This window comes from Branchiostoma floridae, chromosome 19 (genome assembly GCF_000003815.2).
Source record: "Branchiostoma floridae strain S238N-H82 chromosome 19, Bfl_VNyyK, whole genome shotgun sequence".
NCBI lineage: Eukaryota > Metazoa > Chordata > Leptocardii > Amphioxiformes > Branchiostomatidae > Branchiostoma > Branchiostoma floridae.
This window is the reverse complement of record NC_049997.1, coordinates 14,087,188-14,100,362: the sequence shown is the minus strand read 5'-3', so window position 1 is coordinate 14,100,362 and position 13,175 is coordinate 14,087,188. Positions and strand designations below refer to the sequence as shown.

Here is a 13,175-nt window from a genome sequence, read left to right as displayed (position 1 = left end):
AGGCAGGGCATTACGTTTATTATCATATAGCCTATTCAACTGACACATAAAGCCTATCCAACTGACACAGGGCGTTTTCTGCGTGTTTACTGTAGCAACCTGCGGATGACCGCGGGTGACCCCCGGTAGAACGCCCGTTCTGTTTGATCACGTCAGATCGAACAAGATTCGTGTTCTAATACCCCGCATAGAAGTCAAATTTGACCATCGGGTTTGTTTAGTGGGGGTGTTGAAAGTCATGTTCAATCTTTTTCTATTTAAAAATCATTTATATCTTTTTAATTGTGTTGTAGTTTAACATAAATTGTTCGAAATAAAGTACAGTACGCTGTTTAATAGATATAATCGACAAATACTTAACACTAGTATTAGCGTCCTGTCCCCTCTATAATGGTGCGGTCCAAAAAGTGGTCGGTTATTCTAATAACCGACCACTTTTCAGGTTACTGCCTGATAACCCATAGGAAATGGGGGCCTCTGATTGGTCAACTCCATCTGGCTATATGATAATGGTGATTACAAACATACAGTTTTGATACATGTCAACAACAGCCTATAATTCTTGACAAGTTTTCAAAGATTTCACGTTTTGGATCACAGCAGCGCCACCTAGCAGCTGCGGGAAGTATAACCGATCAGTATTGCTCTCTGAGGAAGGCAGTGGAAGGACTTGCGTGGAATTGCTTTTGGTCTTGCAACAAAGACTGTATTTTCCGAATCCAATTATTAACCTACCCTATGAAACTTGCAGCTCGTGGATTTCGGGAAGCGCACTTCAAAAATGCTTTCTTAAACATCTGTCTTACCTGTAAAGATCCTCGAAGGTTTTGCCCCGCTCAAATCCGTTAAGAGTACAGAAGTTGGGTCCTTCTTTTACTGCCCTCGGAAGGTCAGCCCAAGGAGAGCTGTATACTGCCGCCAAACGACCTAACCAGTCTCCCAGGTTTGGCGAGCTTGATGATGTTAGGAACGCCTTGCTGGCCTTGGTGAGCTGATATTCACCATTACCTGTGTACACGAATAGGTGAAAGTAAAGTTAGTTTTTTGTGGTCGTAAGGGCATTTAGCTTGTTATTCAATGTGTCTACGACTAACAGGTAGGGCACGCGGTTATTGAAAGCGGTGCCCAACCCTCTGCTTCCACCGTCTTTTACCCCCCCCCCCCCCAATCGAGGTCAGGTACTAAGGAGTACCCATTTTTACACCTGGTTGGAGTGAGGAAGGTCGTATAGAGTCCCTTTCCCAAGGGCACAAGACCAGTTGCATTGTTGCATTACGGGACTTGAATACTCTGGCTTTGGGGCCAAACACACTCCGTGTGCACGAGGTGGCATTAAATAAGCAAGTTCACCGTTTAAACTTCGCATGCACGGTATGATGCGTTGAGGGTAATATGTCATGGTCCCAAGCGTGGTCTAAACAAGAACTGTTTTCAGGCCAGTCAGGCACTTCATGTATGCACTTTAAACTTTTAAACTTTAAACCGTAAACTGGCTTATTCCCCACTTTTGGTACCATCTTCTAATTGTTAAGGAATGATTTGAGGTTACTTTAACGATTACTCATAATATCAACGGCTGTATGCGATCTTAGATTTGTTTGGGTCTAGCCAAGCAGGGTCATTGGCATGGCCGGAGCCAAACATTGGGACGGAGGACACATGGTGTCATCACCGCTTTTTGGATGCTGTTTATCAAATATCTCATGATTTTTTTTTATATCAAATATCTCATGACACTTACATTTAGTTTTTTTGTACGATTTAGGGGAAATGAGGCAAATTTTTGCTTCCTACATTTTCACATTAATTATATTGTTAAAATGGCGTGTCTGCCAACCGTCAGGCCAGGCGTCCTTGTCCTACTTTCTTGTACAGTACCTGTTTCTTTGTCCATGTTTACTTTCTGTAACAGCCTCAGGCCTACACATGCGTCAAGCAGCCGCTTGGTGGCGTCCGTGTCAGCTCCAATGCCTTCAGCTATCCCCATAGTTGTCATAGGAGCCGATGACGTGCCCAGAAGGTCAAATATGCCCAATTTCATACCGGTAAACAGAACCTGCCAGAAGTCAAGAAAAATGGTCCCTTGACGGCGCTTAGTACTAGTATTCAATGTTTCATGTGACAATCTTTGAAAGCGCCGCACAATACTTTCCTGTAATTTGTTGATGTTGGTTAGACATTGGCATCGCCGGAGGCAAAAAAGGACAAACAGTGTCATCACCGTTTTTTAGATGCTGTTAATCACATGCCACATGATTTTTTTAAAATAAAACATCTCATGAAACTTACACTTAATTTCTTTCATGAAGTAGAGGAAATGCTTCCTACACTTCCACATGAATTATGTTATCAAAATGGCGTGTTTGCCAACTGTCGAAGGCAAGACGTCCTTGTCCTACTTTCTTGTACAGTACCTGTTTCTTTGTCCATGTTTACTTTCTGTAAGAAGCCTTTTATATATTGTTATATGAAACACTTACCTGTGACTTCATAAAGCCTTCTGCGATTTCAAGAATATGGCGAGCCCCGTTTTCTGCGGTTGCGGCAGCCATATTTCCATGCCTATGACTTGTGTGTGAACGATAAAGCAGCCAGACGGCACCTCGTTAAGAACTGCGAAGCCCAAAAGCAGTCAGACCGGATAAACAGCCTAGAACAATACAGTCTGTAATTTGCACAGGCATGTCCTTGCATGAGATTAAATCCACGCCGAGCGTTTGTCCGACCAGTTTTTGAGTTACTAGTATGCTTATTGTTTTGGAGTGAGGCTTAGAACTTATTGATCACCCGTAACATCATCGAGAGACCAAATTAGGATCACAATAGGCTTCAATGCGGATCCCGGGTTCTTCTGCGTTTTGGTTGCTAGTCGGTTGGGTGAAGGTCGGGGATGGTTGTTATACGACCTGGAAGTAGACACGTTTGTTGAGAATCATTCTGCAAAGATTTGTGTAAGGATCTTAGGAGAGTCGTGGGTAGGCGGGGAACGAATATGGAGTAAGAAGTCAATTTGACTCCCAACTAATCTCCAAGCAGATGTTCGGCTCCGACTGTTGACGTGTTAACCCTATCTAGACCGGGGGGGGGGGGGCTAAAAGTGCCCGCGCCCACTTTTTGACGTTGTGTAACTGCCGAACGACGTAAGCTAGGACTACGAAACTTCGTGACTTTTCCTAAAATATTGTTGGCAACAATTCTGCGGAAAAAAATTGTTTATGATTTTTCATGTTGCCATGGCAACGGGTTTCTGACAAGCATATTTTACCAAATTTACTAATTTCAGTTTGAATTATGAGATTTCATGGTTTTCTTGCTAGACCACACTTGTTTATCTATATCATTAACATCCTGTGTAATTTTAGATTACATTCATAGTTAAATATTCATAATTTATGCTAATTTGACGACGTCATGTTTGCGGACATCTTCTTCTTTGACTTTGGAATTAACTTTGGCATTCTATGTCAATATTTTGGCAACTTACAGCATACATATTGTGCTCATGTTACAACTACTTTGTATGACTTACAGTATGGTGGAAAACTTTTTATTTTATTTTTGGAAATGGACGACAATTGATGCGCGCGTGGATGTCATCCTTATAGTGAAATCAACATGACCTTCCTCTGAGACAATTTGAGAAATGTTTGAATANTACACATCTACTACCAGACATACACGCAGCCCCAAGTCCAACTTCCTTTACGAGACTTATAGTAATAGAAACGACCAAATTGAACGGATTCAAATTATGCTATCAGTATGGCATGTATGTCTTTTGTACCATGTATGTAAAAATCTGTGTATATAGAGTAATAGACTTATAAGACTCATTAGGAATTTAAGATGATGTAAACTGTATCTCTGTTATATACTTGTCTGGCCCTTGTCTCTTCCTTCATGACCTCCGAGTGAAAAGCGGCCTGCAGGTCGATTTGAGCTCTCAAGAATAAACCTGAAGGTTCACTGAAACAAACCAACAAAATCTGACAGCCTTACACAAGTGTGTTTATACCTTTACTACGTTAAAGCCGACCGCTATTATATTCCTTCACGCGCGCTCCCAGCTTTGTGGATAAAGGTCTTACGGTCTGTTGACCATGACCGCTCAGTGAGGAACCATAGTTTGAAGAACAACACATGCATGTGGGTCGTTGCTCTGTAGCAAGTACAGTTTATCTAATGTTTAGAAAAGCTGTTGTAGTGTGGTATTGGTGGTTAACGTTAGTTTTCTACGTAACTGATGTAAGTAGCCCCGAATATTATTTGTTGGCGGTCAGTGATTTGTTCTCGCTGCGCCGAGTCATTGGTGCATGAGGTCGCTGAAAGGTAGGTTGTAGCCTAGTAACCCAGACATGTTCGGGTAGCTAGAACGTTTCGTCGTGAAGTACCTGCAAACACTTGCAAAAGACAAGCGAACGAGGCTAGAAAACGCTTCATCGTAGGACTTCACTACAAACCCCGTTACACTTTCGTCACATGTATAGGAAAAGTTCTGTTATTGTAACTGTATAATTACATGTAGATCTACAATAAACAAATGTATTAGGCCTATAGGACTCGATGTAATTTGTATCTCTGTTATACTTTATCTGACCTTTATTTCCGTCATGACCTCGATGAAAAGCGGCCTGCAGGCCGACTTGAGCTTCTCATGAGTTCAAACAAACAAACAAGCAAACAAACAAGCAAACAAACAAAACGACCTTCAAACCAACCACACATGCTCAGGACCTCACCTTTACATAGCCCAGTGACCCCGAGACGCACAGACTATTGTTATTTGAGAAGTCCACCTGGATAGAGATGCGCTCGAAATCTTAGAGCAAACAGAGATGGCCACTCGGCTTGACATGTGTGAACCCAACATTCCTTAGTGAAAGCTCTGAGGGCGAGAAGGAGCCTAAAGAACAGCGCGGTGGGTCGCAAGCCCGTTAACTGGCATTTCTTCGTCTGGTCAGTCAATTTTATTCCTTTTTAAATCTACCTATAAGAAATGGGCGTAGTAGGTATTCTAGAGGTGCTTAGTTTCATGTTAGCTTTGTTCTATACCGTAGATTTTGTGTACGAAGGGAAGCGTAGCGCACACACACTGTATGAGCATGGCATAGTGAAGGGGGACGCTAACGTAACGGTACTATATTCCATGTGGTGTCGTCCATTTTGTGTATTATCTAACAAAAGAAATCCGTTCTCATGGGAAATGAAGAATAACTTGAATATGATAACCAGTCATTTCTGTCCTAAAATGAATTTAAGTCCAGAGAAAGAAGATATTAAGTATCTAAAACTATGGATACAGAACAAGGGTTGGAAAAGACAGTTTAGTCGGCGCTTCCATGTTTAAATAGAGAAAGACTGGCACTAATTTGGGTGAAGAGATGCCTCTCTGCCCCGTTTTTATCCATAATATTACGTCAACTAAAAGACAAAAGTAAAGATCAAAATTGTAAGGAAAGTCCAAATACGTAAAATGAACTTTCTTGAAGATTGTGTCACTTGTTTCCAGTCGGATAAACTGTTTTAAGTCTATGAAACATCACATTTCTCCAACGATGTCAAACAGACTAGAACGACAACATGATATAGCATTTGCGAATGAGAATCTAGCGAAATTAGACATTACTGTGCAAATTTCGTTAAAATAATTACTTTGTATTATTTTTGATAATATGTTTAACGGTACGAAAGCCCGTCATGGTCAAAGGGTTTGTTAAATGCACCAGCAAAATGTTTGAAAAGAATCACATTTTATAAGTTGATTGGAATATGATAATATCGATGCACGGTGCAGGTGTAAAGGCATGGCATAAAAGGCAACGAAATACGCAAAACGTTTGGAAAAATTAGTACATTGTTTAACATGTACGACGTTACATACGTACACACATTCATGCAACACTAACAAAACATAAAATCAATAATAAAAACAACCCTCCTTTAAAACCAGGATCACACCTTACGAAGAAGGCCGGGTATGGTGGGGTTAAAGGAGCCGGTGTTCCTACACCTGGTGCTCTTACTGCTGCTGCTGCCGGACTACTCCACATCCGTGTTCTTGAACTTCAAGCAAGGCGTGGACTACAAGTACCGGATCGACACAGAGTCCAAGTTGTCCAACGTGGAGAACCCCTTCCACCTTGGTGCTCAGGTATCTATAAGTTTTGGGCAAAAATATGTTTGCTAAAGGTGGTATCTCACTGCACTTGGGGCACCGGTGCGGCATTGCGGGGTTCGTTTACTGTGGCACTGTTGTGTTATGTTTTCCGTTTTTTTTTAATATAATTTAGACATTGCGTAAGTAAAAGTATGACTTAAAAGATAGCAAAATACACAAAGCGTAAGAAAATTCGTTCCTTATCTCTGGAATTCGTTGAGTAATCTTTCGAACCCTGCAGTGCCGCACTGGTGCCCCAAGTGCAGTGAGATACCAACTTAAAGGAGCTACAAGTTGAATTTGACCATGTAGTCGTCGTAATGATTTACGCTCCCTCATACAATTTCACATCTTCGCAGTGCATGCGAATTGGACTGAGAATACAATTGGTTTACCTCGTTTACATCATTTAACTTTTTACCCGCTAAAAACACTATATAGGAATTGGCAAACGTACTTTTCACACTTGGTCTGTACAGTGGCACGGTAAAAGTCGCGCAATTCGTTGTCAAGATGAACTTGCATAGATATGACATCGACTGTACTACGCATGAATACGATGAAAGATACTTCCTGAAGGTTGCATCTTGATTCTATTGTTTGAACTTTACCTGTTTACGACAGGTGAGCTTCCAACACCTGCTGGACACAGACAAGGGACAGGAATGTCTTCTTAAGGTGCACAGCATAATCTGGCGGCACGTCAACGACAGAGGTGGGTATAGAAACATTGTACAGGCAGCCATCTGAATGTACAACTAATTCATCGTACGATTGTCGTACGACCAAAAAAATTAAAGGTATTATTGGGTCATGGGATAATCGTGCACATGTGATACGAAATCCTTCTAAAACGTTTCGAAAAAGGCTGTCATAGATTCTTGTCAGCGTTTGATTTTGACAGCCTGCTGTTAAAATTTTACTACATCAAAATCGCAGGACGACCTAGGCCGTAATGCTCTGGTCACATTTCCAAACCGGGGCCCGTCCGGGTTGCATAAGGGAACGAAAATGAGGGTGAACATCAAGTAATTAACACAGATTATGTTCATGAATACTTTTTAAAACGTTTTGTGCCTCTTTTGTCTTTTATATCATACTTTTCGTTCCAACAAACTGCTTGACTGGGCCCGGTTTGAACATATGGCAATATCATTGTATGGTACATGCAAATCCTCACTGGACCTGTCATTTGGGGACAGGTCCCAAATGTTGGGGCACATTTCCAACCCGGGGCCCGCCGTACTGCTTGCGGAAACGAAACATTAAACTTCATACCTATACATGTGCACAATCCATGTTCTTGAATGAATTTGGTACTTTTGTATCATTCGTTTCGCTCCCCCAAAACCTGCCCGGTCGGACTCCGGATTGGACCCTAGCATAAGGTTATAAGGCAGATGCTGATCTCGAGAGCTCCTTATATACCATGAGATAGTCAACAGCTTTGGTCGGCTTTAGCGGTGGCTTTCCTTAGACCACCGTACGTGCTCTAACTAATGTTGAAACTAAACTTATCACCAGAGTCAGGGTTCGAGTACCTGATGCATTACAAGCACTTAGCTGTAAGTGCACGGCGAATTCTGTTCTTTCAGACGTTTCTAAAGTTTCTTTGGCCAAACTCTGGAGACCGTCCAAAACTACCATGCGCGATAACGAAAAAAGGAGAAAAAAAATTCCATTTGATATGATACATATGAGTCCAGCAAATATGTTTCTGACGCTAAGATAATCAGAATATTCATATTGTGTCGTCATTTAGATAACCCTCGAGTTTAACAGATTCATTGTCGTAGTTATCATGCAAATGACAGGAGTTGTAAACGAAGATATGTCATGTCAATGAATCGATTAAAACATTATCTTTTTTCCCTTCACTCCAGCTGTTGCAACAGATCAGTACGACTTCTCGAAATGGTAAGGAGACCTGTGTATTTATCTCAATATGTTCTCGATTGAAATTACTTGTTTACAGTCTTTATATTTCGATAGATATGAAGACAACAGCAATATACATTCGAGACCACGAAAATAAGTCGATATTATTCTATTCCTAAAGGTATACAGACACGTGTAACATTTTGGTAGTACATGTATCTACCTCGAACGAGTTTGGAAAAATCACGCAAACATGATCAAACATTATATCTTAGTCTTGTCAAATGAACAATTGACTTAGCAAGTGACTTACATGCATCTGAATACATGTAATATATGCTTTATGACATTAATATTGTTATTGAAAGTAGAACGAAATTGCTTACGAAGAACATTTTTGCGTTATGCAACGTACTATCACCTTCATTACAAGCGAGCGTAAAAAGACTTTCGCGTAAAAACTAAGGCTTTAGAAGTACATTAAGTTAACTAATGTTTGTCCTCTATATCTCTTTTTCCAGGTTCTCCTTTGAGATTTCTGGTCGTGGTGAGATTTTTAACGTTTGGTACCCGCCAGACGAAAAGCCTGAAGTTATCAACATCAAGAAGGGCATCGTCAGTTTCTTCGCAGGGAAACTACACCATAACCATGAGGTGAATAACACAACATTTGTACATATAACGTCAGAAATACAAGAAGACATGTAACGCAAAATGGCACTAGGTTGTTAGACTAAAACCTGACGTTGTTTTTATATTGAAGAAATACTTTTTTCAGTGTTGAATGGGCAGATCGTTATGTTATATAACACTTACTTTTGGACAGACGAGGACAATGTGGCACTGCACTCAAGATAAGATAGTAACTTACATTAACGTTGCCACATACACAGAACAGACAGAAGGTAAAGGTAGTCATTTCTTTTACCTCCCCAACCGAAGTCAGGTACCATTTTTTACCCCGGAGTGAAGTGAGGAAGGTCTTTCCCAAGGGCACAACGAGGGCACTGCGGGTACTGAACTCGGGACCTCTACATTCATACCGAACACTCTGCCAATTACGCCACACACGACGCCACAAGGCGTTAGAAAAAATTGACTGTCGATCAGAAAATGTTACAACCTTCCCTTCCCACATCGCGTGGCGTGAGCTCTGCGCACTTACTTAGACGATTAACGGTGTAAGTCTACTTCTAGTCCATTGCCAGTGCTCAGTAACCTGAATACGAACACCTCGCAAAAACCTACATGTATATCCCAGACATGTAAACGTTTTGGCAGGACAATGCTTCAGTGTTCCATGTGGCGAGGGTTCTGCTTGACCTTAATGTGTAATCCTTTCTGCAAATTTAACGTGATAGTCAGTTTACATGTGCTTTTTTTTTCAACGTCTGTTTTGCAGGTGGGCAAGGCGAATGATGACCGCTGGTCTTATGTCACGAACGAGACAGGCCATGAGGGTGCGTTTGTTTGTTCATTCGTTAATCAGATTAACATGGCTTGTTATCTCCATGGAAATGGAGATATTGTTTTGGGTGCGTCTGTGTGTCTGTGTGTCTGTTTGTGTTTCCGGATTTTGTAGTTAGTATAAGTCACATCCACCACCACCCTGGTATGTGACCTTGGTACTGCAGCAGACCTTCCGTTTTTTGTAGCTTTTTTTCCTGGACGTGCTATAGTCTTGATTTTTTTTGTGGTAGATAGCTTGTGATGAAAGGAAGAAGTGGTGAATGTTTGGGCCCCCTAGCATCTTGTTACGTAACTGTTTTCGGAGAGTTTGACGAAAGATTGCGCAACGATTCTGTTTGAAACTGAGAAAAACTTGATTTACTTTTTCTTATGTATGTTTGAGTTATTGTCTAAATTGTCTTTCGGATATTGGCGTTAACCTAGAAAATACACAGAAATCGTTAAAAAAAGCGACACAGAAAAAGACGCCTGAAAACACATTTTCACCTGACACAGGTCATTCTATCCTAGGACTTAACAATACGGCATAAAGAGGAGAAGAATTCTTAAGCTTTTAAGCTTTTAAAGAGAAGAAGGCGTTTGCGTAATGCTTGTTCTTAAACATTCCTTACTTGAGAGAACATCATCGTACCAAATGATTGACAGTTCAACTTTTTACATAAGCTGTCTCAGCTTTCACTCATTGACGTCATCGACGTTTCCATAGCAACATTACTGTCATTGGTTGCTCAACCGTTCCCACCTTAGAGCAGTCATGATCGATGGTGACGATCCATTGGCTTCTTCCAGATCCTTCTGTTTACGTCATGCTGTCATGACGACACTGCCTGCCGTCTGTTTTTCCCCGCCTTTGCATGACCAAGCTTGTCCCCAATCCATCCGTCCGTCTTCAAACGTCCGTCTTAAGTCAAACAACATAGTTCACGGTTGGTTCCTTCAGATAGAAGAAAATCCTTACGGTATTCTGCCTCTTCAGAAAAGAAGGAGACCAGCTCCTTGAAAGCATAGCCTGCTTTGTAGGACTTGACTCAGCTAAATTGCATGGCATACCGTCTCTCCTTTTTTTCGCAATTTCGGGGCAGTAACTTAACAAATGAAATCACTCGAACCGTGTACATTTCGACTTTGCTCAAGTTTCTTTGTTTTGTGTCTTTTTCCCACGGGAATGTTGTATTGGAATTGTGTCATGGCCTTTAGGTTTAAAAATAACCCGAGAAAACGGTTGCTTGATTCTGTTTCAATGTAGGCGTTCTAGCGGCCGCCAAAAATGACTTGGTTGAAGGCGACGGTAATGGCTTGTTTGGAAAGAATAAAGAAGCAAGACAATAATCCCTCTTAGAAAGTTGACTTTTACCACACCACTAAGCTCACTTATCCCACAGAAAACATAATAACAAACGTAAACACGCACGCAAAAGAGCAAAATAAACAAAAAATACAGTTACAAAACACCTTTAAGTAATGCCTTCTTTGTAGCAGCATCCGCAGAAGAAAGTCCGCAAAAAGTTATTCCAGCGATCTGATTGGTCGACCGCCCTACCTATCTGATTGGTCGACAGTGATGTAGTAATCAACAGATGACCTGGGAAACCCCGGGAAATCCTTTTGAGTAGCATGCAAACGCGAAGAACAGAAATTGCACTGGTACATCTTTTTAGACGCTTAGATCGCACTTTCATTGTTATAATTGTCATCTAATAAGAGGAATTTATTACAAAAAAACAAATGCCTGTATTATCCCAGATGGATTTGGTGTACCCTAATCATGATTGGAACCTACGTTTACATGTAAGAGTGCATCAATTAGTTTCCGAGTTCCCGCGAGTTCTTGGCCTGAAGATTTTGGCATGTATTGCGCATGCAGAATCATGCTTCTGTGCCTTCTAGATCTTCATAAATCCATGAATATGGTTTGTACCAAACATAGTAGTGGTCTATACGCATCAATGCTCGTCGAAGTTGGTAAACTACCTTCTGGAATTAGGGTAAAAACAACTGAAGATATCGAACAAGGAGGTGAAAGGAACCTCCTTCAATGGTTGGACTCACCAGAATTTTCGACTGAATCTCAGGAGTCCTGAATCTTCTTCATGGAGCACACTCATCATGACCCAATCGCTCTGTCTAGTCAATCACTGTGTCTGTCTGCCCACCTGTAGGTCTGTATTCTTGTCTGTCTGTCTCTCTGTGTCTGCCTGTCTGTGTCTGTTTGCCTGTTACATGTCTGTCTGTGTCTGTCTGCCTGTCTCTGTCTGCCTGTCTCATCTGTGTCTCTTTGTCTGTCTGCCTGTTACATGTCTGTCTGTCTGTTTCTGTCTGCCTGCCTGTACATCATGTCTGTCTGTGTCTATCTGCCTGTCTCTGTGTAGGTGTCTGTGTCTTTGTGCACATGTCTGCCTGTCTCTGTGCCTGCCAGTACATGTCTGTCTGCCTGTCTACCCTACATTTGTCTTTTTGTCAGACTGTCTGGCTTGGTTGGTACAATCACAAGTGACCATTCAAGAAGTATTTCTCATCAGTTTCAGAGCCCGGCATCACTTTTTTATACAACAACTTTTAATTAATTTGTAGCCTTGAGTTAGTAAAATAGTCTAAATTATAGTTTTTTATATGCACATAATCTACGATTCAGTGTTTTCAGTTCATTGTCATTGTTTAACGTTAACATTAACCACAACAACGTTACTCCTGGTTTGCATCAGGTGACCACCTGGCCACGTACAGTGCCGAACCACACGAAGGTGGCATCAAGTTCACCAAACAAAGGGAAGGTCATCCTGCCTTTCAGCACAAGAGTGACACAAGACTGCACAAGGTAATTATCATCAAACAATATTTAAGTGTTATGATCCCAACAACGCTTTATGTTGTGTTCAGGAGATTCTCCTATTGGTATGTGTGACACAAAATTCAAGAAATCAAGCGAGGCAATTATGCAAAAAGTTTTCACCTCGCTACGTGTGTCTATTCTGAAGACAGATTTCCTACGAATTAGTTAGAATATCAAAGAGAGCACCTTGCCTCACTAACACCTTACAGAGAAGGGGCAATTATTGTAGCCATTTTATGAGCTATTTGAAATTCCTTCCAAAATCATTTGATGACATATGTAATTGGCTTTCAGTGATTTTGGAAATTTACCTAATATTTCAGTACTAAGTATGATGCTGTGACACATTGATGTTTAGAAAAATGAATACAAATTGACAATTCATTTCTGGTTCAGAAACTGATGGAAAATGATTACATTTTTCAGTATGAAAAAATGTTATTGTAAGAACAATTAGTGTTCTAGATCTATTGTCCTAAAAATGTGTTAATTGCAGGAGCTGTATTTCAAAAAAGATGGGGAAGTCCCACACCGTGTGCTGATCAAGGAGAAATTCTCCTCACCCAGGGAGAACCAACCTGGGTTCGATGTTCATGAAGGCAGCAGAGGAGGGAGCTTTGTCAATGAGCCTGAGGAGATGGGTGAGAGCCTGTAACCTCAACTCTCTTAATCCTGCAGGGTACCCTAAACCCAGCAGAATTATGTAACCCTATTATGTCTTTTATGTATCTGTATCTGTATCTATATAGCTGGTATAACCACCCTTCGGCGTACACACCAGCTTAATGGGTCCCCTTATGAGTTATTGTCAGCTAAGGTTAAAACATCCTCATTTGAAGA

At 41.1% G+C, this 13,175-nt stretch overlaps 2 protein-coding genes across 2 annotated transcripts in view; one reads left to right on the top strand and one right to left on the bottom strand.

Moving 5' to 3' along the window:
• The window catches only part of LOC118407243 (acetylserotonin O-methyltransferase-like), a 4,996-nt gene extending 2,363 nt beyond the window's left edge, over positions 1–2,633 (bottom strand). Inside the window, exons 1-3 of the mRNA XM_035807703.1 lie at positions 2,481–2,633; positions 1,879–2,056; positions 807–1,008 (exon numbers count right to left, since the gene is read on the bottom strand). Coding sequence (XP_035663596.1) covers positions 807–1,008; positions 1,879–2,056; positions 2,481–2,552 — 452 coding nt within the window. The 5' untranslated portion in view covers positions 2,553–2,633. The remainder of the gene's footprint in view (positions 1–806; positions 1,009–1,878; positions 2,057–2,480) is intronic.
• Positions 2,634–4,883: 2,250 nt separating this feature from the next.
• LOC118406508 overlaps positions 4,884–13,175 on the top strand; it is a 126,476-nt gene continuing 118,184 nt past the window's right edge. The window contains exons 1-8 of the mRNA XM_035806569.1: positions 4,884–4,956; positions 5,951–6,151; positions 6,782–6,872; positions 8,041–8,074; positions 8,557–8,689; positions 9,438–9,495; positions 12,208–12,320; positions 12,832–12,976. Of these exons, the coding sequence (XP_035662462.1) occupies positions 5,978–6,151; positions 6,782–6,872; positions 8,041–8,074; positions 8,557–8,689; positions 9,438–9,495; positions 12,208–12,320; positions 12,832–12,976 (748 nt within the window). The 5' untranslated portion in view covers positions 4,884–4,956; positions 5,951–5,977. The remainder of the gene's footprint in view (positions 4,957–5,950; positions 6,152–6,781; positions 6,873–8,040; positions 8,075–8,556; positions 8,690–9,437; positions 9,496–12,207; positions 12,321–12,831; positions 12,977–13,175) is intronic.